Below are 20,100 nucleotides of genomic sequence, written 5' to 3'. Positions count from 1 at the left end.
CTTTCCTTAAAAATAAAAAACTTGTATTTTTTCTATACTTTGTAGGTGTCATGCCTCTAATACAGTGCGATGCCCCGCAAGTCTGTGGTTTAGGATTACGTGGTTCTACTTGCACAAAGTAATTCTTTTGTGCCATGTATTTCCTGGTATCAGAGTGACTTATTCAAAATATGGCGTGCTGTGAATATGTGGTTAGGTGCTGGAGTGAAATTCAGAGCCATTGTGTCCACGCAGATTCTAGCTTTAAACTTGAACCTTTGGGATTTAGGTATTTTCTTCAGGTTTTTATTTTACTTGTCAGTCAATAACTGACAAGAATATAACTGTGCTGGTATGAGGAGGAATGGTCAGAGGATGTAAAGCTTGGGAGGTTTGGATGATATTCCCAGTTCTGCCATTAAATTGGCCATTGGTGGTTGCTGCTGTAACAGATTGAACCAAGCATAAATGAAAGGATTGCTTGAAGAACTAAAATAATATACTATGGTCCAAGCAACTGCACTTGAATGCCATGTACCTGTCGTGTATGTCTTGTCTACTCTGGTGGGACAGGACTGTCTGGTGGTTTGAGCAAGTGACCTGAGCCCCTGGCCGCAGGCCATTCTCTGACTCTGCCACGCATGTCACACCCTTCGTGGCTTATATGAAGCTCAGAACTCAATGATTAAAAATCATCAAAGGGAAAGTGCTCTGGGAGGACAGGATGTAAAATCTCAAACCTTGGCACTTGCAGTTCATTGCATTGGTGCTTTTTTAAGTGTTGGGTTTTGTTCTTTATGAGCAGTACCAAAGAAGATGGAGATGGCAGAAAATATCTGATGTAATCATTATTATTAAAAGCAGTGGCACAGAACCAAATAGATCTTTCAGGTAGTAATTGCTTTCATAAGCCATTCCTGGGGATTGAGCTCTGAGACCTCTACAACTTGATCTAAAAAGGGGAGCTCCTGCAATCACAGCAGAAATGTGGGTATGATGTGCTGTGTGGTACCTGTTACAGCAGCAAGTTTGTGAAATCTTCCCTGGTAGCAGGTGTTTAGTCCAAAACCCAGCAGCAGTGGCTAGACGTTGTATGTGTGCAGCTCTGCTGACTGCCAGCACATTCATCCTGGGATGAAGTAGCAATACTGGCCAGTGATGGTTATTTGGCTATTGGAGAAGCTTCTTGCTGTTCTCTTTGTCAGAAGCTCCAAGGGAGAAAAGGCATCAGTGCCTGGGCTTGTCCCTCTTCAGACAAGCCTCGCATGGGGCCCCAGGAGCAAAGTCCAGGGCTGGGTAATTCATATATTCTTGCCATAGTGAGAATTAGAGGTAACCTTGCAAGACGGTAAGCTTGGCCCGAGGAGCGTACAGATGGAACTGTGTGGTTCTTAGAACACAGGATTTTTGTACCTATGGATTGCTGCAGCATTACTGGTATTAACTCCTCCCTCTCTGGACTGTGGCCAGCAGCACATTTTCAGGTAGTAAATAGCATTCTAAAATTGGCAGTTCAACAGAACTGGACAAAGTTATGTCACCTGCCTTATGAGCGTTGGCTCCACACTGAGTTCTGAGAGAAAAACTGAAAAATTGGGCAGTATTGTTTTGGAAACACGCTGTAAAAATCAGAGTCACAGTTAGAGCCCAGCACAAACTGCAGGTGAGAGTTACAAAATACAGTTTTATACAGAAGGCAGGATAAAGATACAAAATACCATTTTATACTTACTAGAGGATTTGCATTAGTTTTGGTCAAAAGCAAGGTTACTTTAACATGTTGTTCCTAAAAGCAACAGTGCAGAAACTGGTGGTGCTAAATTCCCCCGATTTTCTGAAAGTTACCTGGTGCAACTCCAGTGGATGCATAAGTGATGGCAAAATGAGGTGCCTTGCAGAAAATGCTTTCTATCTTGCTTGCTTTCTTGCTTCTGTTCTTGAGTACACGTGTGGAGTGTCTTGAGAACACCCTAAAATGCCATTCAAACTGCTAAATTTACCACCATGTGTTATCTACCTGTGCATGACAAAAATCTTGAAAATCCTCTCTGAAAATGCAGGTGTAAAATTAAGGGCAGATGCAAACAGGGTGGGAAGAAAGTGTAGAGTTCACCATGTTGGAGGTAGAAATATAAACGGGTAAAAGAAGATCTGTGTTTTATGTTAGTTCTTTCAACTTGTTTCTACATAATTCACAAAAAAAACCCCACAACACCACAATGATCCATTACCTTCAGTGTAACATAAATTAATCTATGTGACCAGACCCTGTCATGAACGGTGAGAACACAACCGTCTTTAATCCAGATGGTTCCACATTTTTTAAAGTGTGTGCACAGAAAAACGTAAGCTAGAAATACTGCTTTTACTCCTTCCCCACTCCACCCCCCCCAGCATACGTGCTGACTAAATTATGTGGAAAAGCCTCTTTCTTTCCACTATTTCACCCCTGAGATCTACTTTTTTTCCTAGTCTTGTTGGTGGTGTTCTACACGCTTTGCCAGCAATTCCGGTTTGTATTCTTTATGTTCCTTTTGGAACAGTGAATCCTTTTGCAAGAAGATTATTTCTTGATGCCATGAAGCAGGAAACATCGACAAAAATCTTCAGATGTATTGAAATCTGTGAAAATATATACAGAACGGCAATGGTTGCCAGGATGTGGGAAGCAACAGGTACCTAAATAATACTCCTTTGCATATCTGTAGCAGCTCTCCTTGGGCAAAACGAGAGATCTATGTAACCATGTAATACCTGCAGCTTCATAGCATTTTGGGTTGCTTTGCAGATTTTAGCCCCATTGCATCTGTGGTGAAACTGAGCCCCAAAACAGATCTTCTGCATGGATGGGAAGTGAGTACCTGCTGCTTAACTTTGTTTGAAATCCTAGATGTTTGGGCTCATGCGGTCTCACGCTAGGTGCCCAAAAGTACAGGCATGAAATCAGTTTTTGGAAACTTTGGGGCTGAATGACTTTCCAGCGCCACATGCTGGGTTTGTGGCAGGGCCAGGAACGCAGCCCAGATCTCCTGGCTCCCTATCCACTGCCTGGACAGCAAGGCCAGTCCTCAGCTCTGTTTGAAGGGATCCTAGAGAGCACTGGCACTTTAGCAAGTCAGCTGGCAACTTTGCCGTGTTTTGTTTAGAATGGTTCACATTCTTCCATCTAATTCCCACACTGAAAAATTCCAGCTTCCTATTTTCCCCAGGCTGTCCCAGCAAGATGTATCGAATATGCAGATGTGATGGCACATACTCACACACGTGCTTTTCCTGAAGCAACTCCTCAAAGTTTGTTCTGGATGTTTGTTTTACTCTGGTTCCTCTAATCCCCAAAGTGACATTAAACAGATTTTTTTGTTTAACCTTTGTATGAAACACTCTCTCTCCCTTTATTTGTAAGGATATGCGGTTTTAGTTACATTTCGTTATATTCCCTCGTGCATGGAGGAGACCCTGTTTAAATGAAAACATATTATAATTATTACATACCATGCACGAATGTCTTCTCAGACATCTCCCGTACATGCCTTCCCTAGAACATACTTTTGAATGCGCACGTCACTGTATTTTCAAACCCATTCAAGTAATAAATAACTGCTTTCACTCTATGACTGTTCAGCAATATGAGGGCTGTTCACTCAAAGTCTTGGAAATACATCTTAAAGGCAGCTGAAGTTGTGACTGAGAGCAGGAATAGGAGCTTGGAGGCTTGGTACCCTGTTTCTTAGTGATGAATCCCTCAGTACAAAACTGGCACTGGACTTGACCAAAGAACTGCATGCTGTCAGCACGAGTGAAGTAAAGACAATGAAAAAGCTGGCTTCTGCTTCAAGTGAGGAAGTTATTTTGCTGGAACAGCATAAATCCTTAATAGGATTTCTTGTTTTCCCTGCAATATAGAGACTCAGACAATTCCTTCTCTCCTCCTACACCCTGCCGACTGCAGGGGTGGGTGGGTGTATCCTCATCCACCAGCTTTCTGTGGTCCACACCTGCAAACGTGTGTACAAGAGTAACGCTTCTGTGCAACACAGCATGCTTCCCTCACCTGGAAGACAAGCAGTCCTTACCTCCTCTACAAATACACTACGTTTTTGCAGGACAAACACATTTTTCGCTGCTAGAACATTGTATTTGTCAAAAAAAAAGCCTAGATTGCATTCCAGATGTACAGCAGTTCCACATACAGAAATTCCCTAGTCCCATCTAGTCAACATATTCAATAACATATTGCCAGGGTGAATAAATATGTTTAGGATAATGGAAAAAAAAATCTCTTGTACTGTAAAAGTCATTTTGAATGACAGCATAAAATAGATAATTTTAATATTTTAATTTTCTCTATTTGAGTGGCAGTTTGAAGAACTTAACCCATTGGATTTCTCCCATTGGATACATGTCTTACCTTTAGCTTCAAGGGAAGAATAAACATACTTCTTTCTTTGAAAGAAAGCTGTCTCCTATAGACTGTTTTCTTGTGTCTGGTAAGTTCTGTATGAGGTATTACTGTGGACATGGACTGCACTTACATGTTTTCACTGGAGGATCTTTAAATGCATTAGAGCCTGTAATGTATCACAGCATCCGCAAGCAAGATCATAATACCAATCCTGAAATAAAATTACCTCCTCTTGGCAGTTGAGAAAAATGAATTTCAAAGTCTCGGTTAGTAATAACCAAAACAAGACAGCTAAGCAAATCAGCAGCAGTGTTGGGCAGTCCCAACCTGAGCCCTTGCTATAGTCAGGAGACACAGGGTTGGATCCCCACCTTGCCTGTATCAGCACGGCTCCAGACGAAGTCACCTCAGCGAGGACTGTTCGTGCCAAATCGCTGGCTCTGTACGTGCTCCTTGCTGTAAATGCCGGCACAGTGCAATTTAAGTGCCGTGCATTATATGGCCAGAGAGTAGCATTAGCATAAAGGTGTGATGGAGCCTCAGTGTGACCCGGGAGTGGAGGCTGGCTGGCCCTGCAGGGGTCCTCACCTCATGTCCTCCCTGTGCCCCCGGGGAAAGTTTGGCCACAGAAGGGGATTTTAGCTTCCGTCTTCCAAGCTCTGCTGCTTCTGAAGACCCTTAATAGGGAAGACACCTTTCCCTTTGATCAATTGAGACCTTAGTGCGGCCTTTCAGTACTTAAAAGGGGCCTATAAGAAAAATGGGGACAGACTTTGTAGTAGGGCCTGTTGTGATAGGACAAGGGGTAATGGTTTTAAACTAAAAGAGAGCAGATTCTGGCTAGATGCGAGGAATGATTTTTTTACAATCAGTATGCTAAAACACTTGCCCAGGTTGCTCAGAGAGGTGGTAGATGCCCCAGCCCTGCAGACATTCAAGGTCAGGCTGGACGGGGCTCTGAGCAACCTGATGTAGTTGAAGATGTCCTTGCTCATGGCACGGGGTTGGACTGGATGAACTTTGAAGGTCCCTTCCAACCCAGACTATTCTATGATTCTCTGATAATTGTATCCATACATGGATTTTCACTGGGGATGAGAATCACCCAGTAGTAACTTGTTTCCTTCTGAGACCTGGTGACAATCTCACCATCTGATGCTGTAGGTGTATGATCGTGCAAAGATGACATCAACCCACATTGCGTCAAAATAAGCAGTCCTGCCCTCCCTCAGCTCTTGATACCAAACTGGATTGAAAAACTGGTTGGCATTAGAAGTCAAAATATCCAGGTGCCTTTCTGAAGTTTGCAGGATCGTAACCACTTGAATTGGGTACCCTTATCCAGCTCAGCTACACGTGCTGCAGGAACCATGACTTTTAAATATGTATTTGAAGGGCTGCAAAATGTGCGGTCTCAGAACAGCTTAGGGCCAGATTCTCCAGTGTCCATCATTCATGGGCTTGTACACTGCTTTCTCAGTAAATGAGGTGTTAGATAAGCACCTACATTTTCCAGATAATTTAACCCCTTAGAGTTTTGCTTTTGGTGGTTACAACATTTTTCATGTCAAAAGCAGGAAAGGGAAAGCTCAGTTTTCCACAGGCACCTCTGAAATCTGATTCCTTGTTTTGAAGCCTAGGTGTGGGCTGAGCTCTTTGGAGGATAAAGTCCCCACCGGTGAAGTGCAGGATGTGTTCAGAAACCCTCGTGATGGGTGGAAAGCCGGTCTGGTGTTGGGGTAATGCAAGTTTTGACTTTTGTTAGCCCTGCTGGGCCAGCAGAGCTGTGGGAGGAGAAGATGCATGCTGTTCTAGTGTCTGTACCACCAGCAAAAATGTTCGATTACAGTTCATGTTGAGGAGGGAAGCAGGAAAAAAGCATAGCTTTTTTTGGAAGGCTTTTGGATAGCTTTGGCAGTTAAAATATCTGTATAATCTGCTTTCAAAACTGAGTGAAATTCAAAGTCATTGAAAATGAATAAATTTGACTAAAGCGTGCTAGCAATTTCAGTTACTTTTCCAGTTCTTTTTTCTTTCTGCTCAAGGAAGGATTTGCAAAGCAGCAAATAGTAGTTGCTACACAGGAAACCTCATGTGTTCCAAAGCAGGTAATTTTACACAGAGGCATCTTTCAAATCAATGCTTCGTTACTAATTTATTAAGACTTAGATTTTTAAATTATTATTTATTTTACTATCATGTTCTTGCACTTTGGGCCTTGCCCTGGTAACACACAGGGGCTTTGGCAGCAATATAGGTTTAAGTAGTTCCTGTCCAAGAAGCTGATGTTCACCCTCTGTGCAGTTGTGCCCTCGGCCTGTGGCAGCGAGCTGTGAAATTGGCCAGGGAATGGATCCACAATGAAAAAACCTCCCAGGAACGCAACTTTTGTTGAAGTGCCGGTGCGGCTCCATGCAAATTTAAGTCAGGTGAGGGTGGTATTGCTCCAGTTCAGCCCCCTCTGGCCATGTGTTCCTAAGTCTAATTTTGAATCTTTTAAAACTCCTTATATAGTATTTTTTAAGTGTTTATTATCATCAAGGGGCTGACCGCACCTTGAAGGAGCAATGTCCTGTGGCACATAGCTGGGATGAGCCCCCCAGGGTGGGAGAGAGCCAGCAGAACCATATTGTCAGGCTCTGGCATCCTGAGCCTTAAGGGACAAGCTGGCACATAAATAAGTGGCTGTGAGCTGACCATGAATAAATTTAGACTGGAAGTTAGAGAAAGAGTAGCAGCTTTTTGTGTGGGGAGATGCCAGGCAGATTAGGGACCCCAAATAAACCATGGCTTTCAAGATGCTCTATAAGTTTCCATATGGGATCGTATGATATGTCACTGGAAAGAGGCAGAACCCCTTGTTCCTAATGTCAGACCTCATCTACTTAAAAAGTAAAAAGTTGCGGTGATTTAACTGAACAGTCTAGTTAAATCAGTATAGAACTTAATTTTAAAGGCTTTGGTTTTGGTTTAAAGGGTAAGTAATCTACACAAAACTGATATATAAGTCTTCCAGAATAGGTTGCACATTTTTCTGAAAATGTGTATCTGGAAACTTTTTATTTCAGCAGGTAATAATATTATAATAGCACTTTACAAACATGATCTTACACGGGATACTTTCTTTTCTGCAGTTAGAATTGCACATATGTGGTTGGTGATAGAATAAAGGTGAGATATAAAATTATCTTCTTTTTGGTACAAATTTATATGCGGTCTGTTCCCAAGACAGTTTGAACAAGTTCGGCTTAAATCTGTTGCATCCAGAATTAACTGGAAATTCCTACACTGAAGCGTGACAGTACAGAAGTTCTGAAATTGGTTAAATCAGTATAATCTTCTGATTTAGATAGGAGTTTATTTATATCAGCCTTTTCTATATATATATATTTAATACTAAAATACAATAAGCATGCTTGGAAAATGTTTTATCTTTGATTCGGAAACTGTTTTGTTAACTGTGGATGATACAGTTGATACACTGGGCATTATTCCCAAAATGTTTATTACTTGCATTTTGAATGCACTGTATTTGAGCAGGAACAACGTTTAATTGATCGCAGAAGTATTTGGTGGTTGAAAGAAAGGAAAAAGCAAGCAGATTTAAATTTCGATCCTGACTCAGCAAAAATGAGTAGGTATATCCTTACTTTCAGGCACCTGGTTTAATGCGTTGCTGAATGGAGGTAGATCTGCACCACAGATTTACTGTTTTGAACTTGTTACTTAGCCCATCCTGCACTTCTGTAAGGGAAGGGAAAAATAGTGGCTGTTAAGAGTTGTGAGGTCTAATGTATGGAGTGAATGTGCTTGCTTTGCAATTCTAGAGAGGAGGAAGAGCTGATCATTAATATTATTTTCATTAGGTTGGACTTTATAAGAACATCTTTGAAGACTCTAACAGGAAGGAGAGAAATTAAATTCAATTTGAATTTATTCCATGGCTTACTGTTTCCTTTGGAAATGTATGTATGAAGCTTTGGTGGCAGTGATTTAACTGACAGGAGGCTATTGATCTGAGTCAGTCTGACACCGGTCCTTGTGACCTACACCGAGATATTGAATGTCCAAGACAGAGCAGTAACTGTGCATCTGCCTGTTTCCCCTGGTCATTCACGCCTGGAGAGCTCAGAACCACTGCAGCAGCAGCTTAACTGTATTTTAAATATTTGAATTTCTTTGCCAGTCGATGTAATTATTACAGAGCATGGAACAAATGGAAAGGAATATATACTCAGAGCAAAAATGAGGTTCAGGTGTGGGAAACAGAGACATAATCCTCTCAGTTTGGGATGATTCCAGTGGGACTGCGGGAGCTAGACACCTCTTTGGGGAGGATGAAGGGTGCTCCGTGCTTTGCGAGATCAGAGTAACAAAGAAAACACTTAAAGTCATCCAGCTGTTTCCATCCCCTGGCCCATTCTGAAATCTCTGCAGAGAAGTTGCTTTGACTTGGGTTTCTTTTTGCTGCATCGTTGCTCACGCTGTTGGAGAACTTTGTCCTGTTATCGTTCCTAATCTTCAAGAAGGGCTGACGTACGTGCCTGTATCCGCCATAATCCAAGTCCAGAGTTCTCATGCAATTCCTGCAGCCAACATCAGCTCTCTAGCAGGGTAAGGGCTGCCCTTCTGTCACTGCTGGAGGGGTCTGTGCCACAGGTAACATACCAGGTCACAGGGTTGGCCCTTGGAAAATGAATAAAGGAGGAATGTACTTTCTTTTTTTCACTTTCCTCATGTAGCAACCCCAGGCAGTGCTACAGGCTCAGGGAAGAGTGGCTGGAAAGCTGCCTGGTGGAAAAGGACCTGGGGGTGTTGGTTGACAGTGGCTGAACATGAGCCAGCAGTGTGCCCAGGTGGCCAAAAAGGCCAACAGCATCCTGGCTTGTATCAGGAATAGTGTGGCCAGCAGGACTAGGGCAGTGATCGTCCCCCTGTACGCAGCACTGGTGAGGCCCCACCTTGAATCCTGCATTCCGTTTTGGGCCCCTCACTGCAAGAGAGACATTGAGGTGCTGGAGAGAGCTCAGAGAAGGGTGACAAGGCTGGTGAAGGATCTGGGGCACAAGTCTGATGAGGAGCAGCTGAGGGGACTGGGGCTGTTTAGCCTGGAGAAAAGGAGGCTGAGGGGAGACCTTATCACTGTCTGCAACTACCTGAAAGGAGGTTGTAGCATGGAGGGTGTTGGTCTCTTCTCCCAAGTAGCAAGTGATAGGATGAGAGGAAATGGCCTCAAGTTGTGCCAGACGGGGGTTTAGATTGGATATTAGGAAAAAATTCTTTATGAAGAGTGTTGCCAGGCATTGGAACAGGCTGCCCGGGGAAGTGCTTGAGTCACCATCCCTGGAGGTGTTTAAAAGATGTATAGATGAGAATCTTAGTGACATGGTTTAGTGACATTGTGAGGTGAATGGTTGGACTTGATGATCTTGAGGGTCTCTTCCAGCCAAAATTATTCTACGATTATGTGATTCTATGATTCTATGTCTTATTCCGCTCTAAAATGGTTAATCCTTCATGTAAACTTAACCCTTGGGGAAAGTGTTGTCTACATGGCCTTAGTGGTTGGAGTCTTCCATTCCTAGAAACCCGTGATCTTGGGGAGAAGCAGTGTGGGCTTTCTGACCTGCCTGGGGTTGTGTTTCAACCTGACCTCCTGTGTCTCCTTCAAGGGGGTCTGGAGAGCAATTTCTGAAGAAGAAATTGTTAGTACAAATTAAGGAGATGGGGTGCCTGTTTGGCAAGGAAGCTGTGACACAGTGGGCATGTAAAATAAGCCACTGAGCAGTCATCAGAAGATAATGCTTGGTATTTTTGTCAAATATACGTATTTAGTGATTTGTTAGATTATGACTACACACAGTGGAGCTGCAGTCAATTTGCTGCAGTCCCATAAACCCTGGTATTCTAGTAGTCGTGGGAACAAGAAGTACAAAACTTGGGCCAAACATGTCCCAGTTCATGTCTCTGGCTCTTGACTGAGGTCGCCAACATTCAAATAGAGTTCCCATGGAAGCGGGAACCGGATGGCCTGGATCTGTCCCTGGGAATATCATAAATGTGGACATTTTCCAGGCAGCCATGTACGTGCAGGGATAGGTCTATGTTGCTTCCTTCCAGATTTAAAAAAATCAAAACAATTTTGTTTCAGCACTTGCAGTTTCTGCAGGTGCTCCAGAGGTTGCTGCTGAGTCTCTTGCACTTTTCTTTGAGATATCTGGTGCTGGTCTCTGTGGACGAGGCTGGCTCAACACTGGGATTTAATCTGCTGTAAGAGTACAACTACCACCAAATCACCTTGAGAGGAAGGAGGATCATGTCCAGGTCTATAATTGGAGTTTGATGGAGTGTTTGTTTGTTTGTTTCGGTAGAGGATGAGGTGGTCTTGCTCCAGCTGAGCTTGTTGCCTCTCATGTGAACTATTATGGCATCAACGCCAATGTTCATAAGGATTTACATATATTCTGTCTCTTATGCTAACGAGAAGCTGTTTTATTAATAGAATTACTATCCTGCATACGTATTTTGGTTTTAAATGGTGAAAATATTTAGTATCTGGCCTCTCTTGTTGTCTGAAACTTCTGCCTTTCTTGCAACCTTCCTCCATTCTTGCTCTCGTTGGTGAGGCACTTCAGGGACAGCTGCCACTGGGTCTGCTGAGACTGGCAGGTATATCTTGGCATTTGCTACACTACATGCCCTGATGACAGTGAGACTGGATGTCATTGGCCGGGGGAGTCATGGAAAAATGAAAGAGCAAGGTAGTGGTGAAAGGAAATCTGGATCTGTCAGCAGGGGTGACAGGTGATGAGATGCAGAAAAAGGTAGCGCATGAGCACATCAGGAGATAAAACTGAGTGTGTAAGTACCGAAAGAAACAAGCAGGACATAAACTGGAATAATCTGCCCTTCCAGTGGAGACAGACAGTGTGTAGCAATTCAACAAAGCAAGGCAATGTCAGGACAAAAGAGGTGGACATGAATGGCTGATGTGCTGGGATACTTTGAGAAGGTTTTATTACATCTTCTGTAACACCCTAGCTGGATCTGAACCTACGGATGTGACTCCAGTTGCTGTTTAAGTAATAATTGCAATACATAAAACATAACACATTTGGATCTGAGAAGGTTGACACCAGTAGAGCAATGTGGAGGTACAGTGCTGAGAGAGGGACAGATGGGCGGCAGGGGAGCAGCACAGGGCCAAACAAGTAGGGGCAGATGGGATAAAAGATGATTTGTCTGTCTGGCTGAGGGCTGCAATTTAGCTTCAAGGGACTTTTTTTTCACAATCTACATTCCCTCTTAAACTGGTTCATCTGAATGGGCAAGTATGTGACTTTAATGAGATTCCTGAAGTCTTAGTAAGAATTGTGGTTAAAACCAAGCCTGCAGCCAGAAAGCAGATGTATAGCAGGATGTCACAGTACATCTCTTGGTGCCAACGGGTCCATGGCACAGAACTGGAGGGCAGGGATTCCCTTTTAAGCAGCACTTGTAAACCCTCCTTCCAAGGCAATGCAGTCTACTGGCACCTTAAGTAGAGGAGCTTCTACTTCAGTTAATATTTTTCCCATCTTGATTAAGTGTCTTATGTCAGAGAGAGCAATAAATGTTTCTGGATGCACTGGACATTGCAAGGCATTAAAAACAAGCATTGAACCTCAGTCAAGTTGCAAGAATAAACAGGAACTTGAAAGAGTCTCTTGATCAAGAATGTTTTCCAGCTCTCCCCAGTCCAGGAGAAACTGGACAAGATGCAGAAATGAGGATCATTGAAGTTACGTGGAAAGAGACGTAAATTTTCTTTCAGCACTTCTTATAGCACATGATAAAGATCTGTGTCACACTTGGGGACATCTGAAATTTTTGGAAAACAATAAGGGTAGGACAAAGAGTTTGCATGAGTAACTCCTTTTCTAATTTATCAGGGCTGTCTTCCAGACAGGGTTCAACTTTTTTCACGGGCTGCCAAATCTTTGCAAATGATCTCATGGACATGACCTCCTCTTCTTTCTTGGAGTCTTGCAGCTTCCCTCCGGCAAACGCAGCAGGGACAGTATTGGGAAAGCGGTGATAGCTCTCCAGCTGCTCTGCCGTGACTTTGGAAACTCGAGGTGTAAATCTGTGCTTCATGCACAGTTGTCACCTCTGAAAATCGAACAAAGGCAAACACAGGTACTAATTTTAGGCAGCCAGGCAACACAGTCGACAGTTGCCTAGGGCAGCAGACTGATGAATGCAGCAGAATGCCAAGGCTTTACGAAGACGCAGCCTCGCTGCCGCCGCTCTTTCCTCTAAGAAGGGACCCGGCTAGACCTAAGAAGGGAGCATTAGACCTTTAATCTGAGGGTTGAGATTCATGTTCCATTTTCAGGCGACAGCTCCCTATTTGGCCCAGGGGATCCACAGCAGTCTGGGTGAAAGCATCAGCACTCAGGGCACAGCGTGGGTTCACTGCTGCCGTCTGAGTGAGGCAGACCCACTCGAAGGGTTGGGACGGGACTTTTTCCAGCAGAAACAAGAGCAGCCCTCCATTTCAGAGGTCTTTCTGTTGCCCCTTCCTATAGCAGGAGCAATGTGAGTTGACGTGAGTGGGCTGCTGCAGGGGAGTAATCGTTTGGGATGACAGTGGGGGTCACTTGGGTGGTGGGGAGTGGACAAGGGTGATAGCCAGGAGGGGTGATCTGCCTGGGGTGAGGTTGGCCTCTCCTGGACTTAACATAGGGGTTAACCAGGGAACAGAAGAGCGAGCGAGACCAGTTTTCTCCAGGGCCTTCCCTCTACCCATTAGTGTAGTGATGCCTTCATGTCATCCGTATGGAGCCATCCCAAACTCCTGCTCATTCCTAGCCCCCCTTCTCCAAGCCACCCATATCCTGATAACTCTCCCAGCATCCCAGCAGCTCCTTACTCCGTCCCCCTTACCTGATGCCTCTCTGGCTCCTTTCATCCCAGCCCTCCAGCAGCCCCGTTTCACCCCACCTCTTGTCCTCACAAAATTTGATTGACTTCTCCCACCCAGCCCTGCTTTGGCAAACAACCTCGCCAAAGCTGTTTGGGCTTTAAAAAAATAATCCAAGCTTTGTATTTAGAAAATCGAAATATTGCTTTAAAGATTTTGGTGGCAAGTAGAAACAGGCACAAAGAAGAGGGATAGACAGTATTCTTCAGACCATTGACCAGGTGCTCACAGCTTTTGTTTGGAAGTTTTTGGCTGAGGTTGAAACCCTCCAACAACACCTCACCTGCTATTACCACTTTATCTGAAGTCATAAACACAGCCAGTGAAGAAATCATTTCAAGCATCTTAAAAAAGGACTCACTTCCATAATTCACATCTTAACTCAATGGCGGTCGCTCTTGCCAGCAGCAGAATTTAGGTAGAACTCAGTTTCAGACCTTTTCCACTGAGGCATCTCCTTTAGTTGCCGCCTTTGGGAGGATATTAGGTTGGCTGGATAAGTGACCTTATCCCATACAGCAATTTTTGTCTCTCCTTTTTCAAAATAAGATCATTGCCTTGCTTGTGCTTGTTGGCAGTCAGGTTGCTACTAGCAGTATTCACAACACTTTGCTGTTGTTAATCATCATACTTAAAATGAGATAGTTAATTAATGCCGTATGTTTCTGGACCAAGCTTTGCATGAGCATCTCCCAGGTTTTACCAGCTGGAAAAGTTTTAATTTCCATGACACCACCATGCCTTGGGTAGACCACCGGTCCAGCACCACGTGGTGATACGTCCTTGCCCCATGGAGTGCGGCTGCTGAGCACATGCGCACGGAGAAGCTCACACAAACATGGACATTGACATCACCCGTATTTGTGGAAATGCTGTCTCACATTCCTGGCTGGGAGAGGCACTGGTGCGGTTCACCACGGTTTACTCCTTTCTCAGAATCCACAGGGAAACTTGGTGAGGGTGAAGCCTGGAGATAGACCGCTCCCATCATGTCATCTATTTACATGGCACATGCCTTGTGTGCATGTGCGAGACAGCGAGGGCTTTTTCCCGTCCTAGTTCTTCTTTCTGCCTGTGGCAAGATGGAAAGGTGGGACGGTCTCATCTCTGCCAGCGAGAAGGTTTTCTGTATCTGAGGCTGGCTTGGAAATTCTTTAGGTGACATCACACCATGTCTGTGCAGACTCATTGTTTGTCATGGAAAAGCCATTCATCCATACACAACTTCCTTCCTCCCCAGACTCCTGGAGATAAACTTTCCATTCTGTCTATTCCCTATAGAAACAGACCCAAAACATGTATGCGTGGCTACACACACATACACCTCGCCATCCCTCCGTCACACTTGGAGCTGTGGGAGGAGGAAAAGGGAGGATATAGAAGATGTGAATAAAGTCACCCTGTTTTCTTCAGACGTGGATCCTGCTGTGCCTGAGCAGTAAAACCCCCCTCTTGCTGAGGTTCTGGGTCACACAAGGCTTTTTTGTCCTGAGGCTAATTCTGGCACTCGCAGCCCCACATCTGCCTGCCAGGTGAGATGGGCCACCAGCTGCAGGTACAGCACATCTGGATGGGGGAGGAAGCGAAGCGTGCTGCAAACAAACACAGCAAGTCCACCGTGGCGGGCGCAAGGAATTTGATAAAAAATATACTTGAGTGGTCTGTGCTGCCGAACCTGGTGATTCATGTCTCGGGCGCTGCTCGTGAGGTGGAGTGAAAGGCTCTGGGTAGTTGTGGGTCTTGCACCACGGATGCCATGGCCACAACCTGGAAGTCGCTGGAAGGGAGCCATACATTCAGCCTGCATTTGGGGAGCCGCAGGGGCAGGGTCGGGGGGGACGCCAGGCCCAGCGTGAGGCTTTATGAGAAAGGAGGGGGAAGGCATTTGTCCATGGCAGAGAGGTGGGGACCTTGTGGCGCAGGGTAGGACAGGATGGTGGAGGCTGTGTAGAGATGGGGGCAGCAGCAATGATGCCGATGGCGTGACAAGGTGACTATTTCCTTGTGGCGTGGAGGAGGTAGGGTGCGAGGAGCGTTTGTTGCAAGTACCCATATGGGTCTGGGATGCCTGTGTTTGGTTTCTGCCAGTATCTGGGGGGGGAAAGGGCTGAGGAGCTGCCAGATTGCCCCTGCCGTTGTGGTTCCCAGTGAGTCGAGCAGGGAAGAAGGGAGAGGGATGTTTGGACAAGAGGAGCCTTTGAAGCTTTTCTTCGGTCCACCTCCCCTGCTCATAAAGCCATTAGGCTCTGGTGCCAGCCCTATCTGCGCTCGTCGCCGGCAGCCCAGCCGAGCCTTGCAGACCCCCCGCCCGGGGCGCGGAGCCGGGGCAATGGCGTGGGGCCCTTCTAGAGGCCGTTTTGGGGAGGGGGCAGCTCATTTCCGAGCCGGCCCTGCATTACAAAGGCGGTGGGGCCAGCGCGGCGCTTTGATGTGCCCCGCCGGCTCCCCGCACACCTGCAGCCTCGGGGCTCCTGGCCGCGCCACGGCCCGAAGGGGTACCCACGGACCACGGGCTGGCGGCGGGGAGCCCGGAGGCTCCGGGGGTTCATCCAGACGCCCCTGAGGGTGAGGCCAGCCCCACACGTCTCCTCACTCCCCCTGGGCGGGACGGGGGAGCTCCCTCGGTGGCGGTGGAGCCCCGGCAGCGCGGCCCCTGCCCCCGGGCCGAGGGCGGGAGGGAGGCAGGGCCGCCGCCGGAGCCCCCGGGAGGCAGCGGCCGGGGGAGGGTCCTGCGGGGGGCGGCGGGGGCGGAGTGGGAGGGGGCGGCAGCCCGGGCTGTGCTTGCTGCGCCCCCGCCGCACGCAGGCCCCGCTCCAGGGCTTCTTTTCGGTGCTTCTCCGCAGGGCGCCCCGTCCCGGCGGCCGGCTCTGCGGGGGCTGCCCCAGCGCCGCCGCCCGCAGCCCACCATGACCGGGCCGAGACTGGCCCTCGCCGCCGCGCTCCTCTGCAGCTGCACCTCGCCGGTGGCCGACGCCAGCTCCTGGTGGTGAGTGAGGGCGCGGGGGAGCCAGCGGCGCCTTTGTCCGCCGCCGCGGGCCGGGCACCGGGGGCTGGGACCGTCCCGGGGCGGGCGGCGGCGAAGGAGCGGGGTGGCTGCTCTGTGCTCCCCGCGGGAACTTTCCTGCCTCCCGGGATTCTTTTGCAGCAGCTTGCTTCTTTCCAGGTTCCACCCCCCGCCACCGTCCCTATCCAGTTTTTGGGGTACGTGGGACGCAGCCCCTCTCCTCCAGGCATTTCTGGACTCCTTTTGTGCGGGATCGCTGAAATCCCATCTGGGCTTTAAGGTGGGGGGAAAGCGTAAGGAGAGGATGGGTAAGGTTTCCTACCCGCTGCCAAAAGCGCTGGGAGAAGCCGCCGAGCCCCCTTCCCCTAAAGAGCGGAAGATAGCTCGGCTCGAAGGCAGGCATCGCTCGCTGGCGGTCTGTTTAAAAAACTCCCCACTTTCTTCTTTTGCAGAGAAAGTGCTGAGCTTTCTCTCAGCCTCCTCCCCATCCCGGGTGTCCTCTGTATTTAAACTCAGGTTACAAACGAGCTGTGTTTCTCCCGCTAGAGCCCTGGAAAAGCCTCGCATCTGGCAGAGTCGTAGAGGGAGGCAGCTGACATGAGAAATGCGCCCGGGCTTTGGGAGCGGAGCGGGGCTGGGCTGGGCTGGGCTGGCGGGGAAACGTGCCGGGCGTTTCGCAGAGGGGGCCTCTCCCTCCAGACTCCCTTGGATGTTTTTCTCATCGCAGGTCTTTGGCCATGAACCCCATCCAGAGACCTGAGATGTACATCATCGGCGCTCAGCCGGTGTGCAGCCAGCTGCCGGGGCTCTCCCCTGGGCAGCGCAAGCTCTGCCAGCTGTACCAGGAGCACATGGTGTTCATCGGGGAAGGGGCCCGCAGTGCCATCAAGGAGTGCCAGTACCAGTTTCGGCAGCGGCGGTGGAACTGCAGCACGGTGGACAACACCTCCGTCTTTGGGCGGGTCATGAAAATAGGTAGGAGCACCCAGTATGGGGCAGGTGTGGGGCGCAGGCCGGCTCTCTCGGTGCAGTTTTCTCCCGTTCTTCAAATACACGCGCAGGAGTGATGAGCCCCATTAGCGCTGCTCTTAAAGTTGCTTTTAACGAGCTGTTCCATTGCCTTGTGTGCTGGTGCTGCCTGCACGGGTGACAGCGGTGCACCTGAGCCAGGAGTGAGTTGGGGCAGCAGGGCGGTGTGTGTTGGAGGGCACACTTTCCGGGGCGGGGGGGGGCATGGGAAGGTCAGGAAGAGGGGGGGCTGCTTTTGTTTTGTGTGCTTGTTCAAAGGTAGGGAGGGAAGAAGCTGGGGGGAGAAACAATGGACCCGTGTTATCATTCCCAGCATCTGGAGTGCCCTCAGACAGGGAACGCACCCCTGAGATGTGGGAAATACGGACTCCTCTGGCATGGGATTTTCCCCCCTCCCTGTTCTGCCACTTTCTATGTAAACTTAAGAGATTTTTATAATTCCTGCCCTGCTGGCAGTAAGAGGCACATTGGCAGGCCATTACTGCACTTGAATTGAGGTGTGACCTAGCTACATTGTCTCAGCTCCTTTTGAAATGCAATCATCTGATGGCAAGAAACTGAGAAATCCGGGCTCGGTTTGATGTGTCCGACAGTCAGGACAATAAAGAAAAGGTGTTAAAACAGTCACTCACACAAACATGCACATGCACACACGCATGCTCTCCAACCCCTGTCTGAAGGTTTTGGTTCCCACCCACAAAGCCGATCATTTACCCCGAAGAACCGTCACTTTTTCTCAGTTGTGAGGTCAGAGAAAACACTTAGCAAAGAGTGGAAAAAGACCTGCATCTCCTGCACCCCAGCTGCCCCCAGCATTGGTGGCACCTTTTTGGCTTCGCTGTCAAAAAAAGCACACGGGCAGCAGTACACTAAGAGATGCATCTTTAATACCTCTGGGGTGTGAAGGTGATAGAGTACCAGGATAACCAAGTCCTGTGATCCTTTCTGTTTGATCCTGAAATTCTAATGTGTCATCCTAGGGAATTTTAGGGATATTTCTGCATGTGTTACTCAACGTTTCAGAATTCCTAATTCAGCCCACCAGAGCCATTCTAATTCCTCCCCTTTTGCACAGCTCATACCCCAACAAATTGCTGCTTCTCTGGGGTACTCCACTGGGAAATGCAGTTTCCTGACACATACTTTCAGCTCCTGACACACATCCAAGTCATCTGCGCATCCTTGATCTCTCACTTTCTGATAGCAAGAGTGGTGGCCAGATGAGGTTGCATGCAATCCCATATTGTTAAAACTTGTGCTTTGGGGTATGCACACTGAGATTTTGGCTACTAAAGGAAAAGGACAAAACCCATACCTTCATCTCTCCCTTCTCATCACCCTCCCTCACATTTAACGTATCCCAAAGAACAAGGTAAATTTCAGATCCCCAAAGAGATCCTAGTGACTCCACAAGGACACCAGAAAATACTGGTTTACTCCCCTTCTGGAGTAACCTCATCCTCTTCTTCAGAACCTTCCTACAGGTTGGTCCAGTGGGTGAGTCCACACCTGGAGAAAAGAAGTAAGGGTGAACTAAGAGAAAGCAAAGATCAGAGCTGAAGGATGAAAAACTGTCAGATAGGATCAGAGGGCATATGCGAAGAAGGGACTAGAGAGGATAGTGGAAAAGGTAAGATTTATCCTCTCTAAAATGAATTAGATTGTATTAGTTTAGATAGGGAGTAGATATGGGTTTTGTTGAGGGAAGAGGTGGTGTGAATATGTGATGGGTGTGTCTGGTAGTCCTGCTGCTGCTCTTTGGTTTGTGTTTGGGTGCATTTGTTAGGGGAACTGTTGTATCTGTAGTAGGAATCTGCTGATGGTAGTGTCTGTGAGGTGGCTGCCTGTGTTTGCTTGCTGTTTAAAACCCCATCCTAACAAAGAGTTTTAAATCTATCTCCTTTAGATTCTCTGGTCAGTTAGAGCATATTTGGATGTCTATGCTCCAGCATGAGACAGCATGGAAAAGCAAGAAAAATGTACCAAAGGTGGCCTGGGCTATTAAAGGGTCTATGATGGTTCATCGCTGTTGTCTGTGTCAGTGATAAGCTGCTGTGGAGGGGGATGCTGCCTCTTTTTTTCCTCTTAGTTCCACCTTCCCCTTTTTCCTACTTCGTAATGAGGCATTGCTCATCATTTCGGCAAATCCATTTTCCACACTGGGGAAGAAAACAAAGCCTTTCAGTCTCTCAGGTTGTGTGGACTATAAAGTCATTCTTCCCTGGGTTCATACTGCGTGCCTGTCTCCTGTTTTCAATGTCTGAGCCCCAGTTCTGGACCACAGCCCTTTTTCTGTACTCTGTGCCAATGGCACGAGAAAGGTCTGGAGACCAGAATATCTGCAAGAGTGCGGAGGCATGCCAGAGTGCTGTGGAGGGGGGCAGGGGGGGGAAGAGATAAGAAGGACTCAGAAGGTGTATAGTATGCCAACAACTCTCAACTGCCCACCCACCGATGTGGGCATGGCATGCATTATACGATTTCTTGAGCTGCTCTAGATTGTGAGAGGGAAGGAGAACCTGCCCTGGCCAAGTCCAAAGCCTGGGAGATCCTCCCGAGAGCGTTCACTCAGAAACCTGGAAGATTTGTTTCCTTTCTCCCTTGCAGAACTTGGCTCAGCTCAGAAACGGGAGACCCAGTCTGTGTTTAATCATTACACCTTCATTTTGTGCATTTCACAGAGGTGAGGCAGTCTGATGATACAAAGCTTTGTAGAGGCAT

General features: G+C 47.3%; 1 protein-coding gene across 1 annotated transcript in view; it reads left to right on the top strand.

Moving 5' to 3' along the window:
• The window catches only part of WNT5B (Wnt family member 5B), a gene marked incomplete at its 3' end in the record, with an annotated part of 74,838 nt that overhangs the window by 41,392 nt on the left and 13,346 nt on the right, over positions 1–20,100 (top strand). The window contains exons 2-3 of the mRNA XM_080363752.1: positions 16,190–16,332; positions 17,078–17,325. Coding sequence (XP_080219878.1) covers positions 16,190–16,332; positions 17,078–17,325 — 391 coding nt within the window. The remainder of the gene's footprint in view (positions 1–16,189; positions 16,333–17,077; positions 17,326–20,100) is intronic.

This window comes from Nesoenas mayeri (genome assembly GCF_963082525.1).
Source record: "Nesoenas mayeri genome assembly, chromosome: 1".
Lineage (NCBI taxonomy): Eukaryota > Metazoa > Chordata > Aves > Columbiformes > Columbidae > Nesoenas > Nesoenas mayeri.
Note: the sequence above shows the minus strand (reverse complement) of the source record. Positions and strands in the feature narration are given on the sequence as shown.